Source organism: Hyperolius riggenbachi, chromosome 2 (genome assembly GCF_040937935.1).
Source record: "Hyperolius riggenbachi isolate aHypRig1 chromosome 2, aHypRig1.pri, whole genome shotgun sequence".
NCBI classification, from domain to species: Eukaryota; Metazoa; Chordata; class Amphibia; order Anura; family Hyperoliidae; genus Hyperolius; species Hyperolius riggenbachi.
The window spans coordinates 455,710,361-455,731,655 of record NC_090647.1 but is presented as its reverse complement, the minus strand read 5'-3'; the positions used below and the strand labels follow the sequence as shown (position 1 = coordinate 455,731,655).

Genomic DNA, 21,295 nt, shown 5'->3' with positions numbered 1-21,295 from the left:
AGAAAAACACGCTTTTATTGCATTTTAAGTCAGAGTTTAATCCAGTCCAGAATTGAGCTATTAGGAATTTGAAACATTAGCCGTTTTCTAATACCCTATGCTTTACTTGCACGGTTCAACACTGATTTTGCTTGCTCATTATATGAAAATCACCTCTCCCTTATGCAACTACAAGCTACTAAATAAATCTCTTTACAAAAACAAAACCTTTAAGTGGCGTGTTATCAACAAGTAAACCACACATTAGAAATGTGACTTGGTATTGACTGTATTACCGATCTATAAAGAGCTGCTATCTCACAAGAAGAACAAGAGAAGAAGCAATCAGTTGCATAATTGAATCAGTACACAACATACAGACAAGGAGATCTAATAGGAGCAGGAAACAATATGAGGTGGAATTAGAAATTGCAACACCAATTTAGATTAATAAATTGTGCTGCATGTCATTGCTGCACACACTTTCTGGTAAAGCTAGTAACACTGGCTTTTCCATTCAAGCTATGATTTACTAGATTGACAAATTCTGCTTTCATCCAGCCAATGCCAACCGCCATAGCAACGTTGCTACATAGCCACGTTGCTATGGCTGCCAGAAAGCAGAATTCAGCCATGGGTTGGTGGATGGAACAGGTCCGTACTTTAATTCCTGCTTTCCCCGTTTCATCCTACAGAGAGGCTTTCATTTGTTCATTCATTCAAGTAGGAGAAAAATCTAATTCCCAAATGTATGGCATGGAAAAGCCTTCAATGCATATAGCTGCTCTAATGTTAGGGTCTGTTCCACTAAGGCCAAGTGCGGACCGAATCTGCAGCATTTCTCAGCCGGCGAATCAGTCGGTGAAATGCTGCCTATTCCTGCAATGGGTTGCTGTCCAAATCACATTGTGGCGCAATTCTGGACGGCATGCTGCAGTTTCCCACAGCACGCACCCGAATCCCTATAACCATGCATGGCACAACTTACCAATTTGGGCTATGGTTTCACAGCAGCACGGGGGAAGCATTTGAGTTGTAAACGTACATGGCACCCAGGGGAAATAAGCCCTTTATCCATTTGTACAGCATAGTATAAAGGTGCCCCACTGACGGTAGAATTTTTATTTACAATTCTGTATTTCAATGAGATAAATCTACTTGAATTTTTAATTAAAAAAATGCAATAGTTACTTACAACAGATACAAAACCAATCGTATAGTCCAGTGATAGAGATCCTTTTAGAGACTGAGGCCCATGTGCAATTCACTTTTTCTCATGAGGTCTCTCCTAGGTGATATTTTCATAACTTGTCATAAAATGTTTTTTTAAGTCACCAGAAAATACTCAAAATAATTTTAATAGTACTTTTTCATCAACTTTGGGGTACGTTTTCAATTGTAAAATGCTGAAAAGTTATTTTAAAGATAATATGAAAACAATCTCCTAGGAGATAATAAGAAAAAATGAATTGCATATGGGCATGAGTGTCCAAACTGCAGCTCAAAATCCACAAAATTATCACAAAGTGAAGCCTTTTAAGGATTCAGAGGCTCCCCCTTCCTGACGTAAATACCACACATTCATGTCATTAAAGTGGTTCTGAACTTTTGCATAAGACAGAAGCAAAACAGAGAGAAATGCAACCTGTATGTATTTAGACAGTTTAGCCTGTCTAATTCCCTCTCATGTGTGTATAATCACAAGATGTAATCTGATCTCTCCTCTGTGCCACATGACTGCCTATGGCCTATGGCAAAGATGGCAGATAAGCCCATTTGAAAGCACAGGATGTTAATAATATGTCTCAGTGTTCTCCCTAGAATTGTTTTCTAGCCGTGTGGCATAAAAAGGTAGCTGGGTGAGGCGACATGAAAGCATGCAGGGCCGGCGGTTTCTGCTAACATCAGAGGAGGAGGTGAGCGATGACAGCCGGGTGCTCACCAAAACTAGCCGGGTGTAGCACCCGGCTAAAAGAGCCTGGGGAGAACACTGTGTCTGCTTCCATAAATCAGGAAGTAAAAACAGTGCAGATTTATTTTAGGATTTGTATCAGCTGTAGCAAAGAATTTTTTTTTTGTTTAAAGATTATTATGCTGTTGTGAATCTTTTAGAGTAGAGAGGACTTCTGAGTTTAGGTCTGCTTTAAGGCACTGGTGAATCTGGGTGCAGGGCATAGCCAAAAAATGTCTCACCCTGCTCCTGCAAAAGTCTTGATGACGTTAATTAGTATTCCCCTTCCAGGTCGCCGTGGATAGTGTACCGGTAATTCAGCTTCCAGCTATTGCTGGTGGCTGAATTTTTCTATTTTTTTATTGTAATTTGGGCTCCGTCTTTTGACGGTGCTTACATTGCAGTCTGAGCGCTGCTATAGCAGTAATTCACCTAAGGTGGTGCATTGTGCGCCCAGTTTCCACAGCCCTATTTGCCTGTCTCGAAGTACCCCTAGGGGCACTTTTTTCACTACAGATACTCTTTAAAACATAGTGAATAGAAAAACCGCATTTCAGGCACAGTAACTAAAGGTAAATATACCATAGATTTACCCGTATTTGTTATGTATGTTTTAAATATGTGTTTGCATAGCCCCCTCCTGCTTGGCCTCCACTTACTGTTCTAATCTCTCGTCAGCTCTGCCAGTGGCAATGATATGCATGAAGATACCTGCATTATCTATGGGACTGTCGACTGAGAACGTGTGGCAAGAATTCCTAATGACTGCAAGACACATATTTCTCCCTTAACTGCACTGCTAATAAGTAGAACTTACCCACATTTGTCTTGCAGTATTCCTACATGAGACGCTATGAGACTATGCTGTGTTTGATTTGATTTATAGCCTCCAGCATGACCCGATCCTCCACTCGCTGCATGGGGCTGCAACTCTGCATAATGTTTACCTGGTCTCCATGTAGCTTTCCACTCACTGGCTTCATGTTTACTTACAGTTGTCCTTGACTCACTCTCCTAAAGCACTAAATGTACAGCACATTTTGCTGTCATTACTAAGTAGGTTTACAATGGGTGAAACCATAAATAAATGGCTTTACCAGAAATTAACATTAAAAATACCTAGAAAATCACACATTATTTGTGGATCTGTCATCCACATGCTTTAGCATACCTCTATCATACGTTAAAATGTACCGGAGACCAAAAAAAAAAAAAAATATGTATACATACCTGAGGTTTCCTCCAGCCCACTTCAGGTCGTGGACTCCCTTGATCCTCTGCTTTACATGCCAGCAAATCCTTCAGTCTCCACCAGTCGTCGCTTACAGCGCATGTGCGGCGGGAATGCGATGGGGGCGAGAGCGGCCAAGCATGCGCAGTTTGCAGTGACTAAAGAATTTACCGGAATGGGCAGCGTAGAATTGAGGTGGCCCGGGAAGATGGTGAGAGAAAAAAAGGTACATATAAATTATTTTTGTTAGCCTCAGGTTTCGATTAAGGGCTGGGCAAATTTAGGATTTGGATTTCACCAGTGGCCAAAGTCTGATGTCTTTGCAGTAGGATAACTGTACAAAAGATGTAGTATAATAAGAATGATACTATATAATTATACACATATACATACAGTAGCAAGAAAAAGTAGCTAAAGTGCTAACCATTACACCACCGTGCTGCCCTTTAACTATTGCTGCCATTTAATTATTTGTGGTTGTCTATTGTTGGGACTTAGATGAAGATCATATCACATTTTATGGCCAATTTGTGCAGAGGCCCATATTATTCCAAAGGGTACACACACACACACACACATACACACAAACACACACACTAGGGTAGTTACCAAAGCCACTACCTTTACCATCCTTCATATCGCTACTCTGGTGGTCTAGTGCCCCCCTTCCCTTCCTTACAGTGTTCTCTAGTGTCTTGTGGTCCCCCCTTCCTTCCCCAGTAGTCCTTCCTCTCTCCTTGTCCATAAGAGGGAACGCTTCAACAGCTAAGATACTGCACAGGATCCTCAAGCTCCCAGGCCTCTAGTAAAGCACCAAAGATAAGGGGGAAAAAAACACATACCAGTAAGTTCAAAAGCATAATTAGCTGGATAGGGATGCCAAACCAATGTATATACTGTAGGTTGATGTTGGCTTTTCCATCTGATCTGGCATTTCCCACAAGTCCCCTTGGGTGTACACAGCAGAGGGATGCCTGGGGCAGTCAGGGAACAGGTCTGAATCACTGCATGGCCACAGGTGACCAGCTGCAGCTGAAGCACCCACATGAGCAGACACTTCTGCTCACACTTGCACATTTATCAATCAAAACAGTACATACAGAGTTCTGTGCAGGACCAATCTATATTTACCAGCATGCCAAATCTTAAAACTGAGTAGACAGTAGATTTTTGACATTATTTTTTGGGCTAGAGACTGGTTGAGCAAGGTCAGGACTAGCAGAGCAAGTTCAGAATACAGGCCAAGGTCAGGACTGGAAGCTGATACAGAAATGTCAGAGTACAGGTTGAGGTTAGGATGGGAAGCTGGCAAAGCAAGTTCAGTGCTCAAGACGAGATCAGGTGTCAGGGTACAGGCTGAACTCAGGACTGAAGCTGGCAGAACAAAAGTCAGGTCAAGTTAATTAGCAGAAGTCATGGTTGACTTATGTTGATAGAATAGGGCCGGATTTGACAGGCTGAGGTCATTGAGGTAGTGTATGACAACAAGAAAAAAAGAGGTCCAAAGGTGATGGGCTAAGTTTGTGACTGACAATTACAATACAATAATACAATACAATAACATTTCTATAGCGCTTTTCTCCCATAGGACTCAAAGCGCTTAGGCTCTCTCAGATTCAGTAGTTAGTAGGATGAAGTATTCACACAACAAAAGTTATATTTCTGCAAATGCCAGACTGAACAGGTAGGTTTTCAGTCTGGATTTAAACACATCCAGGGATGGGGCTGTCCTGATCTGTTGAGGTAAGGAGTTCCAAAACATAGGGGCAGCATGACAGAAGGCTCTGGGACCAAAAGTTTCCAAGTGGACTCTGGGTATGACTAGATTATTAGAACCTGTGGATCTGAGAATGCGGGGATTGCTACGCAGCTGTAACATATCTTTCAAGTAACCAGGGCCTAGATTATTCAGGGATTTAAATGTCAGTAGGCCGATCTTGAATAGGACCCTCCATTCTATAGGTAGCCAGTGAAGGGAATGCAGGACTGGCATTATGTGGCAGTGACGGGGTTGGTTGGTTAGCAGTCTGGCAGCAGTATTCTGTATCAGCTGTAGGCGGTACAAGACCTTTTTTGGAAGGCCAGTGTAGAGAGCATTGCAGTAGTCCAGTCGGGATGTGATGAAGGCGTGGACTAAGGTTGGCAGATCTTCTGGGGGTATGAGGTGCTTGATTTTTGCAATGTTCTTCAGGTGAAAATAGGATGATTTCACCACCGCACAGATTTGAGTTCTGAAGTTTAAATCCCCATCAATTAGAACTCCCAGGCTACGCACATGATCAGAGCTGCGTAGATCCGTGCCTCCTATTCCCAGTGGTGAAGACTGCAAGTTAAGTTGTTTTGTTATCATGCTCTGCCCTCCAATCAGAAGGACTTCAGTTTTGTCTGCATTTAGTTTCAGCCAGTTGTCATTCATCCATTGCTGGAGTTCACGTAAGCAGGCGTTTATAGTTAGAGTTGGGTCTGTCACACCAGGCTTGAAGGAAAGATATAGTTGGGTGTCGTCTGCGTAGCAGTGGTATGTCAGGCCATGTTTTTGGATTAGTTTTCCCAACGGTAGCATGTAAATCGTGAAAAGCAGGGGAGAGAGGATTGAGCCCTGGGGCACCCCATACTTAAGTGTTACAGGGGTGGACAGGAAGGGCCCCATAGACACTTTGTGGGTTCTGCCACTCAAGAAGGATTGGAACCACTGAAGTACTATGCCATCAATGCCGCAGTATTCCTGTAGCCTGTTTATCAAGATGTCATGGTCAACTGTGTCAAAGGCTGCAGAAAGGTCTAGCAGTATGAGGATCGAGCACTCTCCTCTGTCTCTTGCCATGAGCAGGTGGTTGCATATTTGGATGAGGGCAGTTTCAGTGCTGTGGTGTTTCCTGAAGCCAGACTGGAATGGGTCATAACTGTTATTTTGTAGGATTCTGGCTTCTAGCTGGAGGTATACAGCTTTTTCAATTAGCTTGCCCAGAAAGGCAATTGCCAGGATATAGCTGAAGGTGAAAGGCTGACATTAGGTGGACAGAGGCTGAGGACGTGACTGAGAGCTGGCAGGATATAGTTGAAAGTGACAAACTGAAATTGTGAATGATAGCAGGATCAAGGTACATTAACCTCCTGAGCGGTCTGGACGAGCTCAGCTCGTCCATCACCGCCGGAGGCTGCCGCTCAGGCCCTGCTGGGCCGATTTTTATCAAATAAAGTGCAGCACACGCAGCCGGCACTTTGCCAGCCGCGTGTGCTGCCTGATCGCCGCCGCTCTGCGGCGATTCGCCGCGAGCAGCGGCGAAAGAGGGCCCCCCTAGCCGCCTGAGCCCTGCGCAGCCGGAACAAAAAGTTCCGGCCAGCGCTAAGGGCTGGATCGGAGGCGGCTGACGTCAGGACGTCGGCTGACGTCGATGACGTCACTCCGCTCGTCGCTATGGCGACGATATAAGCAAAACAAGGAAGGCCGCTCATTGCGGCCTTCCTTGTTTATTCTGGGCGCCGGAGGCGATCGGAAGATCGCCTCCGGAGCGCCCTCTAGTGGGCTTTCATGCAGCCAACTTTCAGTTGGCTGCATGAAATAGTTTTTTTTTTATTTAAAAAAAACCCTCCCGCAGCCACCCTGGCGATTTAATCAGAACGCCAGGGTGGTTAAGCAAAATATCACAGAGGACCAGTGAAGTTGTGCAAAGCAAACAGCACAAGGTGCTGTCTGAGCAGACCTTAAAGGACAACTGAAGTGAGAATAATATGGAGGCTGCCATATTTATTTCATGTTAAACAATACCGGCTGCCTGGCAGCCCTCCTGATCTATTTGGCTGCTGTACTGTCTGAATCACACCAGAAACAAGCATAAAGCTAATCCTGTCAGATCTGACAATAATGTCAAAAACAACTGATCTGCTGCATGCTTGTTCAGGGTCTATGGCTAAAAGTATTAGAGGTAGAGTATCAGCAGAACAGCCAGGCAACTGGCATTGCTTAAAAGGGATAAATATAGCAGCCTCCATATACCTCTCGCTTTAGTTATCCTTTAAATAGCTAACTTCTTTGCAAGAATGTATTGCTACACCTCCGACCTGGGTCAAAAGTCCACAGCCCATCTCACATGCCTACCCAGAATCTGGTAAGATGACAAGCAAACAAGGTAGCGATACTGTTCCCAAACAGAGAGTATGCCCAAGATGGCAAAATGGTGAGAAAGGCAGGGAGAGGCATTAGAACTGGAGCAGAGCACGAGAATGATACACCAATTTTTATGACCAGTTTCATTGAATTCTACGGTGAACTTGGTCTTTGAATTTGAAGCACATCAAGACTTTTGAATGTGAATTTACATTTATCAACTAGTTTTTGCATAGGTCTTCTCAAGTTGCAACAACAATCATTTATAAGTATATCATCATTCTTAAAGTATTGAGTACCTCCAGTACAATATAACCTTTACCAACTTATTTTTAGCAGCAAGCTGCAGGTTTAATTATTTTGTTGTAATCAACATTTGATGCTTTTGTCCTTCAGATTCTAAATTTTTGTTTAAGATATATGGAGGCCACCATATTTATTTCCTTTTAAAGTGAACCTAAAGGCAACAAAAAAAAATGAGATTAACTCACCTGGGGCTTCCCTCAGCCCCCTCAGACGATCGGTGCCCTCGCAGCCCCGCTCCGATGGCCCAGGACCCACCGGCGAACACTTCCGGTTTGGCCGTCATCGGCCGACAGGCATGGGAACGCGAGTGATTGTTCGCGTTCCCAGCCTGTATATCGCCCCCTATGCTGCTATTGCGGCCTCCTGGCCTCAATAGCAGCATAGGGGGCGATACACAGGTTGGGAACGCGAACAATCACTCGCGTTCCCATGCCTGTCGGCCGTTGACGGCCAAACTGGAAGTGTTTGCCGGCGGGTCCTGGGCCATCGGAGCGGGGCTGCGAGGGCACCGATTGTCTGCAGGGGGCTAAGGGAAGCTCCAGGTGAGTTAATCTAATTTTTTTTGTTGCCTTTAGGTTCACTTTAAATGTTACCAGTTGCCTGGCAGTCCTGCTGATCTCTTTGGATGCAGTAGTGTCTGAATCCTACCTGAAACAAGCATGTGGCTAATCATGTCATTTTTGTCAGAAACAACTGATCTGCATGCTTATTCAGGATCTATGGCTAAAAGTATCAGAGACAGGGGATGAGCAGGACAGCCAGCCAACATTTCTCACGCAGTTTTCTAAGCCTCTGAATGGCTAGTTATGGTTATGTGACCAGATCAAGTACGAGAAAGTCAAATATGTGTTAGAATTAATAGGACAGTGCTAGAAAGAAGAGAGGGAAGTAATTACACTTACACATTCTCCTTGCTGTATCTTTCATTCCAGGACACTAAGGCTACTTGCACACTAAGACGTTGCGTTAGGTGCCACGTTAAGGTCGCATAACGTGCACCTAACGCGACGCCTGGTGCTCTTCTATGTGGACGTCAGAGTGAGCCGCGTTGTGCAGCTCACTCTGGCGTCCGTGATGCGTACTCTTGTGCGCATGCGGCATCACGTGGTCCCGCCGGCCAATCACCGCACAGAGCGGCCGCTCCAGGAAGTAAACACAACGTGCAGTGAATATTAATTAGCCATGTGCCTGGCCGCTCTCCGCTCCTCCCCAACATGACTGCGCATGTGCAGACAGTCTAACGCGGCTTAAGCCGCTCTAACGCCGTAGCATGCTGCACCTTCGGGAGAACGTCCAGCGTTACATGTAACACAACGTGGGCTGTGTGAACAGCCCACTTGTGTTACATTGCTGTGCGTTGGGGGAGCATTACAGGCGCACTAACGTGCGCCTGTAACGTCCCTGTGTGTAAGCAGCCTAAATGTAATTTGTAGGAGCTCAGGGCACAGAAAACATTGCAAGATACTTCACTACAGAACTGATTTAAAAAAAAAACAAATCAAGTGAAGCCTTCAAGTAGAAACTGGCCAAACATTCTTTCTGGGGAATTATTATTATTATTATTATTATTTTTTTTTTATAAAGCGCCAACATATTCCGTGGCGCTGTACAATGTAAGAAAACAAACAAGGGATACATAACGATACAGACAATGATATACATCAAATATGAACACTGATACAAGATACAGCACTGCTGATTACAATTTGATTTAACATGATGACTAAAATGTATAAATGTCTAACAGTGTGCAAGCAATTAAAGTAATAACAGTCCAGTCCATGATGAGAGCCCTGCCCTTGCGAGCTTACAATCTAAAGGAATGGGGTGGAAACAAGAGGTGGGGATGTATACAGTATATGTACAGGCAGTGCGCAATTAGGTTATTTAGTGGGTGCATGGCCTAAGCTAGAGAATATGCTTGTCGGAAAAGGTGGGTTTTGAGGGAGCGTTTAAAAATTTCAAAGGTGGGAGAGTGGCAAATGTGTTGTGGAAGGGCATTCCAGAGGAGGGGTGAGGCACGTGAGAAGTCTTGTACACGTGAATGTGAGGAGGTAATTGTAGAAGAGAATAGAAGAAGCTTGTGTGCAGATCTGAGATTGCGGTTGGGTTGGTATCTGGAGACTAGTGAGGAGATGTACAGGGGAGATTGTGGAGAGCTTTGTAGGTTAGGGTTAAGAGTTTGAACTGAATCCTCTCATTAATTGGTAGCCAGTGAAGAGCTTGACAGAGAGGTTCATCAGAGGAAGAGCGAGAGGAGAGATGAATGAGTCGAGCAGTAGAGTTCAGTACAGAATTGAGTGGTGTTAGTCGGTTAGTTGGAAGTCCACCCAGCAATATATTGCAATCGTCCAATCGAGATATAATAAGAGCATGTACTAACATTTTGGTTGTGTCATGGGAGAGAAAAGGTCGGATACGTGCTATGTTTTTCAGTTGGAAATGGCAAGAGCTGATTAGGGAGTTAATGTGAGGAGTAAATGAGAGAGAAGAATCAAATATTACCCCCAAGCACCGTGCTTTGGGAACTGATGTTATAGACGTGTTGTCCGCATGCATTATTACAATAAATTCTGAAGATTATTCGCGCAAGGGTTGAGTCCGGAATCGATTGATTGTGTATGGAATAGACGTGTTGTTAACATTTATTGTAATATCAGGCAAAGGGGTGGACAGGGATGGTGGAAAGACTATTAGTTCAGTTTTATTCATATTAAGGTTTAAGAAGCGAGAGGACATGAAAGAGGAAATAGCGGCCAGGCAGTCGGGAACCCGTGTGAGAAGGGAGTTAAGGTCTGGGGCCGAGAGGTACAGTTGTGTATCGTCTGCATATAGGTAGTATTGGAAACCAAATGAGCTGATTAAGTAACCAAGACCGTGCATGTAGATGGAGAAGAGGAGGGGACCCAGGACAGAGCCTTGAGGTACCCCTACAGACAGAGGATGTAAAGAGGAGGCCTGATCTGAATAAGAAACAGTGAAAGACCTTCCAGAGAGGTAGGAAGATATCCAGGAGAGAGAGAGGTCCTTTATTCCTATAGATGAAAGGATCTGTAGGAGTAGAGTGTGGTCGACAGTGTTGAATGCTGATGACAGATCTAGAAGGATGAGTATGGAATAATAGCCTTTGGATTTAGCTGTGAGGAGATCATTAGCTACTTTGGTGAGGGCTGTTTCTGTGGAGTGGTTTGGCCGGAAGCCAGATTGGAACTGATCAAGCAAGGAATTTGCAGATAAATACTGACTTAGTTCAGCATGAATGTGGCCTTCAAGTAATTTAGATGCAAATGGAAGAAGTGACACTGGGCGGTAGTTAGCAAGGTCGGTGGGGTCTAGAGATGGTTTTTTAAGTAGTGGTGTTACAACAGCCCTCTTGAGTGAGGATGGAAAAATTCCGGTGGAGAGGGATAGGTTAAACAGCGATGTTAGGGCAGGGATGAGGGATGTGGATAGCTGTGGAATGAGATGTGATGGGATAGGATCCAACGAACAGGTGGTTAGATGGGATTTGGAGATAAGGGAAGAGAGCGAATGTTCGGAGAGTGAAGAGAAACTGGAAAGAGAGCAGTCAACAAGAGGAGTGGAGGTGGAGTTTGATGTCTGCATGGAAAACACACTACGGATTTTTGAAATTTTATCTGTAAAGTATGTTGCAAATTCTTCAGCTGATAAGCATGAAGAAGGAGGAAGAGGGGGTGGACGGAGAAGGGAGTTGAAAGTACTGAACAGGCGCTTTGGATTGTGCAAGTGGGAGGATATGAGGGAGGAGAAGTATGATTGTTTTGCAGAAGGGAGAGCGGTTTTAAACTTGTTCAACTCTTTTTTGCAAGTAATGAAATCCTCATTAGTATTAGTTTTTCTCCAACGGCGTTCAGCTACCCTAGAGCACCCCTTTAGCTGTTTAGTAGCTTTGGTCAGCCAGGGTTGACGACTGACACAGTGTGGGCGGACTTTGGTGAAGGGTGGGATTTCATCCATGACTTGCGTGATTGAGCAGTGATAGTGTGCAGATGCTGAGTCAGGGTCAGTGAATGGTTGTTTGAGGAGAGGTGCCAAGGCATCAGAGACAGATTGCATGTCTATGTTGCGGTAGTTCCTGCGTGTATATGAGCGTGCTTGAGGCAGGGTGGTAGGAAGAGAGGAGGAGAGAGAGAAGTTTAGTAAGTTATGATAAGTATTAGTGAAATCAGTGATAGAACAGAGACGAGTGAATATGAGGTCAAGTGTATGACCATTAGAGTGAGTTGGAGCAGTGGACCACTGAGACAGGCCGTAGGAGGAAGTAAGTGACAGAAGTTTAGTGGCGGCAGAATTGTTGGTGTCAACATGAATGTTAAAGTCGCCCATAATGATGGTAGGGATATCGGAGGACAGGAACTGGAGGAGCCATGCAGAGAAGTGATCTAGGAAGAAGGAAGCAGGGCCAGGAGGGCGGTAGATTATTGCGATCTGGAGGTTAGAATGAAACAATGTTTTGGCTGGGGTATTGCCTAGTGTGCTGTAATTTACATCAACCCCTACGGTCAGCATCTAAGGAGAAACTCCAAATGAAAAACAGCCTCTTTGCCAAAACCTGTCACCCTGGATCAGTAAAAAGACAAAGTTCCATTTATGCCAAGCCAGCCAGGCTATACGGGACAGCAAGCAGAGAGACCTGGCTCCTGGACCAGGAAACATAAGCAGTGTCTGAGTAATGGTGTCCTATTTAGAAATGGTCAATTAAAATACTTATTAGGCTGGGTCCTTACTTGAGCCTAAAACACTCCAATTCATAGAAAGGACCATAACAGAACAACGGACTCGTCGATGGATCCTTTGTTAGCCACTTCCGGCTCTTGGAGGGACTTTTAGATCCTAATTTGTCTCCATTAATATTCTAGAATGGCCTCAATTCACTAAGAAGTTTAGACTAGTCTACAGATGGTTTTTAGTCTACTGATGGTTTGGTGTAATGTTTTAGACCTGTTTTTAGACCAGGTCTAATTCTGGGCATACACGGTACGTTTTTGTACCGCTCAATCGAGCTGCTGATGGCTCGATTGATAAAATCCAACATGCCCGATCACCCACCGGATCGATTCCACGCTTGATACCGCGGGCAGAACATTAGAAGAAAACGAACAAAAGATAAAAAAGCGCCCGTGGGGACGAGCGGGAATCAATCCAGGCGCCCACGGGGACGAGCCGGAAACAAGCCAGCGGCTCGATTCAGCGGTACAAAACGTACCGTGTATGCCCAGCATTACATTCAGTAATTACACAATTCACAAAGGCAAACAAGGAGTAACCACGCCCACTTTTTCTGACAGAGATTAGACCAGCTGATTTCTGTGGGTAAAGTAATTCTGTGAGGTATATTAGATGTGAGGATGGAACATTTTGAATGAATTATGCAGGAGTTTAATTGTATGCAGAGGAGAGCTCATCAGAGGAGAAGGATGTCAGTCATAGCTACTTGTTTGTGAATTACATCTTTTTATAATTTCCCCTGCTTTACCGACTTAATTACCAAATGGTTTAGGCCAGGTCTAAAACATTTGGTAAAAGTGAATTCCCATTTGATGCAACTGGGCAAACCATCAGTAGACTAAAAACCATCAGTAGACTAGTCTAAACTACTTAGTGAATTGAGGCCATTTGTGAGAGTCACATTCTGCACTTAATCCTGCCACTGTGCGCATGCGCACTCCCATCGTTCCCGCATGTGCACCAATTGACCTATAGCACCAATCATTGAAAGTTTAAAAAAAAAAAAAAAGTTTAAAGTGTGTTCCGTTTTTTTCCCTCGGGGTTAAGTTTTAACCCCTACCTAATTAACTCCGGATCGATAGTGCGACAGTACGGGGACCCAACACTGTATAGGTGCATCGCTATGCGGCAGCCTAGCAATTTCTGTAAAGCATTGGAGTCCGCAAGCTATGTGCCATAGCAATAGCATCCAATCACTACAGAGGTAGAGACTGGCAATAATGGTGCACTACATGCCCAACTAGTGATCAAATATGACATGAATTATTATTTCATTTTAATCAGGGCCTGCTAAATAATGTATTTTTTGTGTTTTACAACTGTGATAATTGCCATGGGAAAATTGGGAAGGGTGAAATATGAAAAAATGTGCGTTTATTTTTTTTTGCTTTTTATGCCTAATTTTCCCAGCTAAAATGTCTGTAAAATAAAAGATTAAAAAAAAAAAATGGGGAAAAAATATTACCCAAAGAAAGCCTAGATTGTTCTGAAAAAAAATAAATATATGTACAGTATTTTGTGGCAAAATTTGTAAAAAAAACGTTATTGCTATATGAATAGTCACACAGTCAGAATTGTCAGGGATCTTAACCCATTCAGGTTCCGTCGTTTTCAAGTGAGAAATGTTCACCTCCCATTCATTAGCCTATAACTTTATCACTACTTATCACAATGCACTGATCTATATTCTGGCTAGGTCAAGTACCTATTCAGTAAGGAGTTCAAGGCAAGACTCCCTAACACTGCAGGGTGGCCTCTTGAGCGCGTCCCAGCAGCCAGCGGCTGCAGCTCTTGAGCGCTTTGAGTCCGACAGGAGAAAAGCGCTATACAAATGTTCAGATTATTATATCTTGTTTTTTCCGCCACAAATTAGGCTTTCTTTGGGGGGTACATTTTGCTAAGAGCCACTTTACTGTAAATGCATTTAAACAGGAAGAATAAGAAAAAAATGGAAAAAATCATTATTTCTCAGTTTTCAGCCATTATAGTTTTAAAATAATACATGCCTCCATAATTAAAACTCACGTATTGTATTTGCCCATATGTCCCGGTTATTACACCGTTAAAATTATGTCCCTATCACAATGTATGGCGACAATATTTTATTTGGAAATAAATGTGCATTTTTTTCCATTTTGCATCTATCACTATTTACAAGTTTAAAATAAAACAAATATAGAAATATTTCATCTTTACATTGATATTTAAAAAGTTTAGACCCTTAGGTAAATATTTACATGTTTTTGTTTTTTTTCATTGTAATGGATTTTTTTTTATAGTAAACATTTTATTTGGGTACTTTTGGGAGGGTGGGAGGTAAACAAAAGATTTATAATGTAAATGTGTGTTAATTCTTTTTTTTTTTTTTTTTTCAGGTGTAGTATTACTTTTTGGCCACAAGATGGCGGCCATGAGTTTGTTTACATGACGTCACTCTAAGCGTAGTACGCGCTTAGAGTGACACATCGGGAAGGGAACGACCAGAAAAGGCGCAGCTTCCGAGAGAAGCTGTCGCTTTTTCAGCGGGGGAGAGGAATCAGTGATCGGGCTCCAGAGCCCGATACATTGATTCCTTGGCTACCGAATCCGCGGCCGGGAGTACGCGTGCACGATCGGCCGCGGGAGCGCGCATGGTTCCTGGACGTAGAAACTACGTCCAGGAACCAAAATAGGTTAAAAGACCACTATCTCGAAAATCATACAAATGTAAAATAACGTAAATACATACAAATAAGAAGTGCATTTCTTCCAGAGTAAAATGAGACATAAATTACTTTTCTCCTATTTTGCTGTCACTTACAGTAAGTAGTAGACATCTGACAGAACCGACAGGTTTTGTACTAGCGCAGCTCCTAATGGGGGATTCTCGTTTTTTTTTCTGTTTTGTTTTTTTTTTTTTCCCAAAAGCACTTAGTGAATGGCAGTTGCTCTGCCCAACTTCCAAAAAAGTCTGCACACAGGTAGGGGGGCAGTTTGCACCTTTATATAAATCTTTTTCAGGGATTGTCTCTTTGAAAATAATAAAGGCCATGCGGAGAATCCCCCATGAAGAGATGGACTAGTCCAAAACCTGTAAGTTCTGTCAGATTTCTACTGTAAGTGACAGCATTATAGGAGAAAAGCTTTGATGTACTGCATTACTGAATAAGGGCAGCACCACAACCAATCTCTAAGGTGCTTCTGGGAGAATTCTGGGTGCTTCTGGGATAAATGAGAGAGTTAAGGATCCGGCAAATTTGGTCTGGATTTGTTAACAATTTTCTATCAGATGGTGAAAAGTTAAACTTTCTCCCAGATCATATTGGATTGTATCAAGGCCTGCTGAAAAAGCTTGTGAATTACTTTAGTAATTGTACAGATCCAATTGTGAAACTTTCACACCAGAATTTCTTTCATTTTTATAGTATGTCCTCTCTAGATTTGTACAGTATTATCACTTACATTCTCTAATCTCCAGCCCTGGAGAAACTGTAAGATCACTTTATCTGTTACATAGCTTTCTAGATTCTGTTCAAACCAGATACCTCGATAATGTACATAGGACCTTTGACTGCTGTCTATATGTACAGGGATCCAACAAACACACCTGATGTTTTGTTTTAATGTACATGACACCATGACTTGTGGTTTACAACGTGCCTATGTAACACAAGGTTGGGGGGTAGAGTTATAAAAACTTGTATCCTTGCAAACATGTCAGAGCCAGATCATCCACAAGGCAATTGAGGCAGTTCCCTAGGGCCTGGAGAGACACTATGGGTCTAGTTGATGCTAGGCCCTCTTAAATCTTAACAAAAAAGCCAGGTAGCTGACAAGGGTGGTCCCCATTTCACCTCTGCATCATTTATGTGTATAAAAAAGATATGGTAATGCATGTAAGCTCAGCATTTTAAAAACTCATGCTGTCAAGTGAGGCTAAGCTACAACTTCAAGCCCGCTTTGACTGTACAGACTGGGAGGCTCTGAAGGCACCAAACCTGGATGAGTGGGCGGACAACATCATCAACTTCTATGAGGACCAGTGTATACCAATGAAAACCTTTAAAAACTTTATCCAAATGATAAACCATGGTTCACCAAAAAACGACGACATCTGCGGAGATGCAAAGAAGCTGTGCACAAAGCTGGTAATCAGGAGGACTATAGAAGGGTACAAAACAACCTGAACAGGGAACTAAGAGTTGCCAAAAAGAGCTACGCAGAAAAGCTGAAACAGAATCTCTCCTCAAATGACTCACAAGCCGCCACCAACTATAAGACGACGCCAACCCCCCCCCCCCCCCCAACATGCAACTCCCAGTGCTGAGCTCACTAAGAACCTCAGTGACCTCTACTGCAGATTTGAAAACCAAGCCGTCTGCTCCCTCCTCCACCCTATCTGTTCCAGGTCCAAACTCACCCTCTCTGGCTGTGTCAAAAGTGCAATGTGTATGGTGCCCTGAGTACAGATTTTTTTATTGACCCTCACAGCTGTAATAGATATGACATCAGATATTATCTAAACTGTGACGCTTAAAAGGTGGCCACACACTCGTTAGATTAGCAGCAGATAGATCTGATGTGTTTAGGAAATTTTTTTTACTAGGAATAGATTTCCAATAGATTTCAGAATGAAATCTATTGAAAATCGATCTGATGGCATTTTTTGCCATCAGATTTCCATTAGGTCCAATGCAAAATGACAGGCAATCTCAACAGATCTTCCTAAATTTTCCAACATGTCAGATCAATTGAAATCGGCCGCAAATCGATCGATTGGTCAATCGATTTGCGATCGATCGGCCTATAATCGGCTGAGTGTATGGGCCCCTTTAGTGTCCTTGTGGGCTAGCCTATGTAGGAAGAACTACAGACCCCTATAAGAAAAGATTTCAGAAACATAGGAGCGATGTCAAGATAGCAGTTGAAGCAGAAGCCCAGGATAAATCTCCCGCTCTTAACAAATCAGTGGCTGTACACTTTGTAAAACACAAACACCCCATCAGTACGCACAGGGGGGTGGTGATTGTTCAGGTCCAGAGCCCCAGAAGAAGGGGTGATCGCAGAAAAAAAATCTATTGCACAGGGAGGCAAACTGGATATTCACTCTGAATGCAATTACATCTGCAGGATTGAATAGTAACAATGCATCATCATGTTTTTTGAAGGACAGATAGACATTTATTTGGGTTGAATATGTTTTAATGTTCATATGCATTATGATTTTTTTATGTCGTTTTCTCTAGGTTGTCTGGGTTCACATGGTGCTTACACTTTCAAGGATTATCATCCTCCATATCTGTAACTGTATCCTTATCACAAAATTGTTTGACATATTTTTTGCTATGTTTACATCAATGCTTATACTGCATAATTTTGCATACGTGTGACCTAAATCATCTCTCCCCAGTTTGGGAGGATTCCCTTCAATAGAACCCGTGATATGCTGTCTCTTTGAACTGTGTAATGACCAGTTTTGCTTAGGTGACAAGGTCAGGGAGGTTCGCAATGTCTTATAACTGGGACTTGGTGCCCCATGGCTCCCCTTAATGTACACATGTACCCATAGCAGTAGAGAAAGCGTGATGGACTGTTCCGGATGGTACCGCCCCATGTTGGCGGCCACCTGAGTGCACAATTTACCCAAGCGCCTCTTCCTTGATGCGCATCTTGGGTAACAATGGCGATGGTAGCAGCGGATCCCATTGGTCCATGTGATGCAGCGCATCACGGACCACATGACCGTTTTTTCGCTATGCAAGGGGAGGATCTATTTGTCAGCTGCAAGCTGACATCGGCAACTTATCCCGCTTAGGGACGGTACTGCCATTGGCCAGTTACATGCAAAAGCATGAAGGTAGCCATGACCTCCTCCCCCATCCGGTGTTCGGCGAACGTTGAGCCACACCTTGCACAGCAGGTAAGCTTACTGGTCATTGAACAGATCAATTTGAAATAGTGCTTTGAATGACACACCGCCCGAAAGGAGGCGGTGCTTACTAACAGCCAAGGGGGAGTTTCCATTGATAATGTACACGATATATTGTGGTTTTGCACACTGGTGTTTGTATATATTTTGTCTGCTTGTGCCTTGATAAAGGTGACCTGTCAGGCCCCGAAACGATCGTCGGCTTGGGCGAATCAATCTAATATGTGTGTGCAATGGGACAATGAATTGAAGTTGTTCCCAACCAAGTCTGTGTGCGGATCCCTTTTCTGACTTATGGACTTTCATTGCTTTGGGATTCCTGCACCAGCCCAGCACAGGTGTGCGGTTCTTCTGATTGGCTGTGAATGAGGGCGACATTTTGCGGCACCTGTTAAGGCTAAATGCTATCAAAGCCTCAGGCCCAGACAAAGTGCCACCAGCATGCCTAAAAAACCTGTGCACAACAGCTAGCTCAAATTCTCTCCTCCATCTTTACCAGATCCCTTCAGGAAGGCAAAGTCCCTGCATGCGTTAAGAGGTTGACCATCATCCCTGTCCCCAAACAGCAGAGAGTCACCGACCTCAACAACTTCAGACATGTGACTCTCACATCCGTCATTATAACAACTTTTGAAAGCATGGTTATGCCCCTCCTTAAAGCCTTCACAGAGCCCCTGCTGGACCGGCACCAGTTTGCGTACAGAGCTAATAGGTCCACCGATGATGCCATTAACATCTGCCTGGAGTCAGTCAACGAGCACCTGGATAGACTGAACTCATACACCAGGATCCTCCTCCTAGCTCAGTGTTTAACACCATCAGCCCTCAAATACTTAGGGAGAACTTTGCTGCGCCCTGTGCACTCCACGCTGTGCCTGTGGAACACTGACTTCCTCACAAACAGATCCCAGGTTGTCAAGCTAGGCGCTATCCTCTCTCAACCAAGGACCACCAACACACGGGCCCTATAAGGCTGGGTCCTGTCACCGATTGTGTTCTCCCTGTATTCAAACAACTGCAGATCCATGGATAGCTCTGTCAAAGTTATCAATTTCACTGATGACACCACCATTGTTGGCCTCATCTTCAATAATGACGAGCAGGGATACAGTCATCAGGTCAAAAGTATTCGCAACTGGTGTAGGGAGAATGGGCTGGTCCTCAACACCGCAAAAAACGTTGAGATTATCATGGACTTTAGGAAGCGCGCTCCCACCCCCAATCCATATTTATTGCATGGAAGCCGCAAGAGTTTCCTGTGCTTGTCTCCTGTGCAGAACCATCTCCAACGACCTGAGGTGGAAGGCCAACACCACCTCCATTCAGAGGAAAGCCCAGCAGAGACTATTCTTCCTCTGCCAACTGAGGAAGTTCGGTAAAGACCAGAGACTTCTGATGATATCATTCTACATTACATTGATAAGCAAGCAATGCATTGCCCGTCAGATCATCACAGTTCTGGCCACTGAGCAAGTGTCCAACAAAAGTTATCACTGGACGAAAAGTCCGACCAAGATTGAGGTCTGAGTCGGGAGGGGAGAATTCTGTTTTGGGGGACTGGTTACACAGTTAAAGGTTGTAGCTGGATGGGGGCAGAAAAAAAGGTGCTGTCAAAAATAACATTACACAGCCGAAAGCCAGAAACACAAAGCTGGTACCCAAATGAATCGCGCAGAGGCTGCTGTGAAGAATATGATGCTTATAACTGACTGCTGTGAACATAAACAGTAATTACTGAAGCATCCATTTATTTAATTCAACTTGTTACAAAATGATTAACTTTTTCTGATGTGTACGCATAGACCATTATCAAAAACAGCAATTACGCCAAACACAGCATTTGCGCAGCACACACCTAAAAAATTGAAAGTTTTGTAAATCAGAAAATGTGACGTGACCTAGCAGAGTAGCAAGAAACTGTCACACAGCAGCCAGGGTCTTCCTACGGATTCTGTGTAGGCCACCAAAACTGCAGAACTCTGCGCTTATGTCAAAACTGCAGTATTATTCATATGGCACAGCTACAGGGTACTGGCAGATGGAGGGTGATATGTCACGATTGCTCATTTCAGGCGGCTGCATATGGCAGCATTGAAATGAACATACAATGTAGAGGCGTGATCCAGATAGAACAAACCATGCGCCGCTCCTCTTCCCTACCTGGCTTTATTGCTTCTGCTGCTGTCAGAGCAACAGAGCTACGTAGCCGGGATCCATTATTGTCACTTCTTGTTGATGCTGTACTGTCCCCTGTCACCGGCTGTTCCGCCATCACAGCTGTGTACCCACGTGTGTACGAAAAGGCAGCATCAATCCACCCTAGAGCGTGACAGCCGCGCGCCGAGCAATCGATCGCAGAAGCTGTACAGCAATGTAAAGCGCCCCATGTGGAGCTCAGGATTCCTTCAGGCTCGGCGCTACTGTTCTCTCTCTTGTCGCTTGTGTTCGGTGTCAGGCTGCTCCCTGCCCGGCCCGCCCCGTCACAGACTTGCTGTGTGTTCTCACTATTGGCTGCTGTGCTGTGCTGTGGTGGTAGAACTTTTTAGTTCCGCCCACCCCGACCCAAAGCATAGTGCGGTCACTGCGGTGGCTGGTGTGGCAGCTGTCACCTCTCTTGTGTGCTGTGCTCCAGGCAAGCTAGTGCAGTGAAGTGTGAAGGGACCCTGAGCTGGCTGCGACGAAGATTAAGCTGAGAAAGCGAGGATAGATAGAAGGGAGCCAAGGCAGACTACAAGTGTGTGCACCAGTATTACAGGTTACATGCATGGCATTTAAGAGTCGTACAGCCAGAAAGTCAGAATTTGTCATTAAAAGCAGCATGTGTATCACATGTTGAATTATCTTTTAATTGAGCATGTTTAAAACCGGCAAAACAGCTTTAATCAGGAATGTGAACAGTGGCGTACCTAGGGCATTTGACACCCAGTGCTGGGTATTATAAGACCCCCCCCTCTCCCCCCCCCCCCAAAAAAGTAAAGGGGCACAAAATGGGTGGCGCTATGGGCGTGGCCATGACCGGATGAGGGCGGAGCTAACTGTAATTTGCCATGAACCCGGGTGAAA

The 21,295-nt window shown here is 44.1% G+C and overlaps 1 protein-coding gene across 1 annotated transcript in view; it reads right to left on the bottom strand.

The window, feature by feature from the left end:
- The window catches only part of DPH1 (diphthamide biosynthesis 1), a 426,157-nt gene extending 405,489 nt beyond the window's left edge, over window positions 1–20,668 (bottom strand). Inside the window, exon 1 of the mRNA XM_068270081.1 lies at window positions 20,393–20,668. Coding sequence (XP_068126182.1) covers window positions 20,393–20,504 — 112 coding nt within the window. The 5' untranslated portion in view covers window positions 20,505–20,668. The remainder of the gene's footprint in view (window positions 1–20,392) is intronic.
- Window positions 20,669–21,295: the final 627 nt, after the last annotated feature.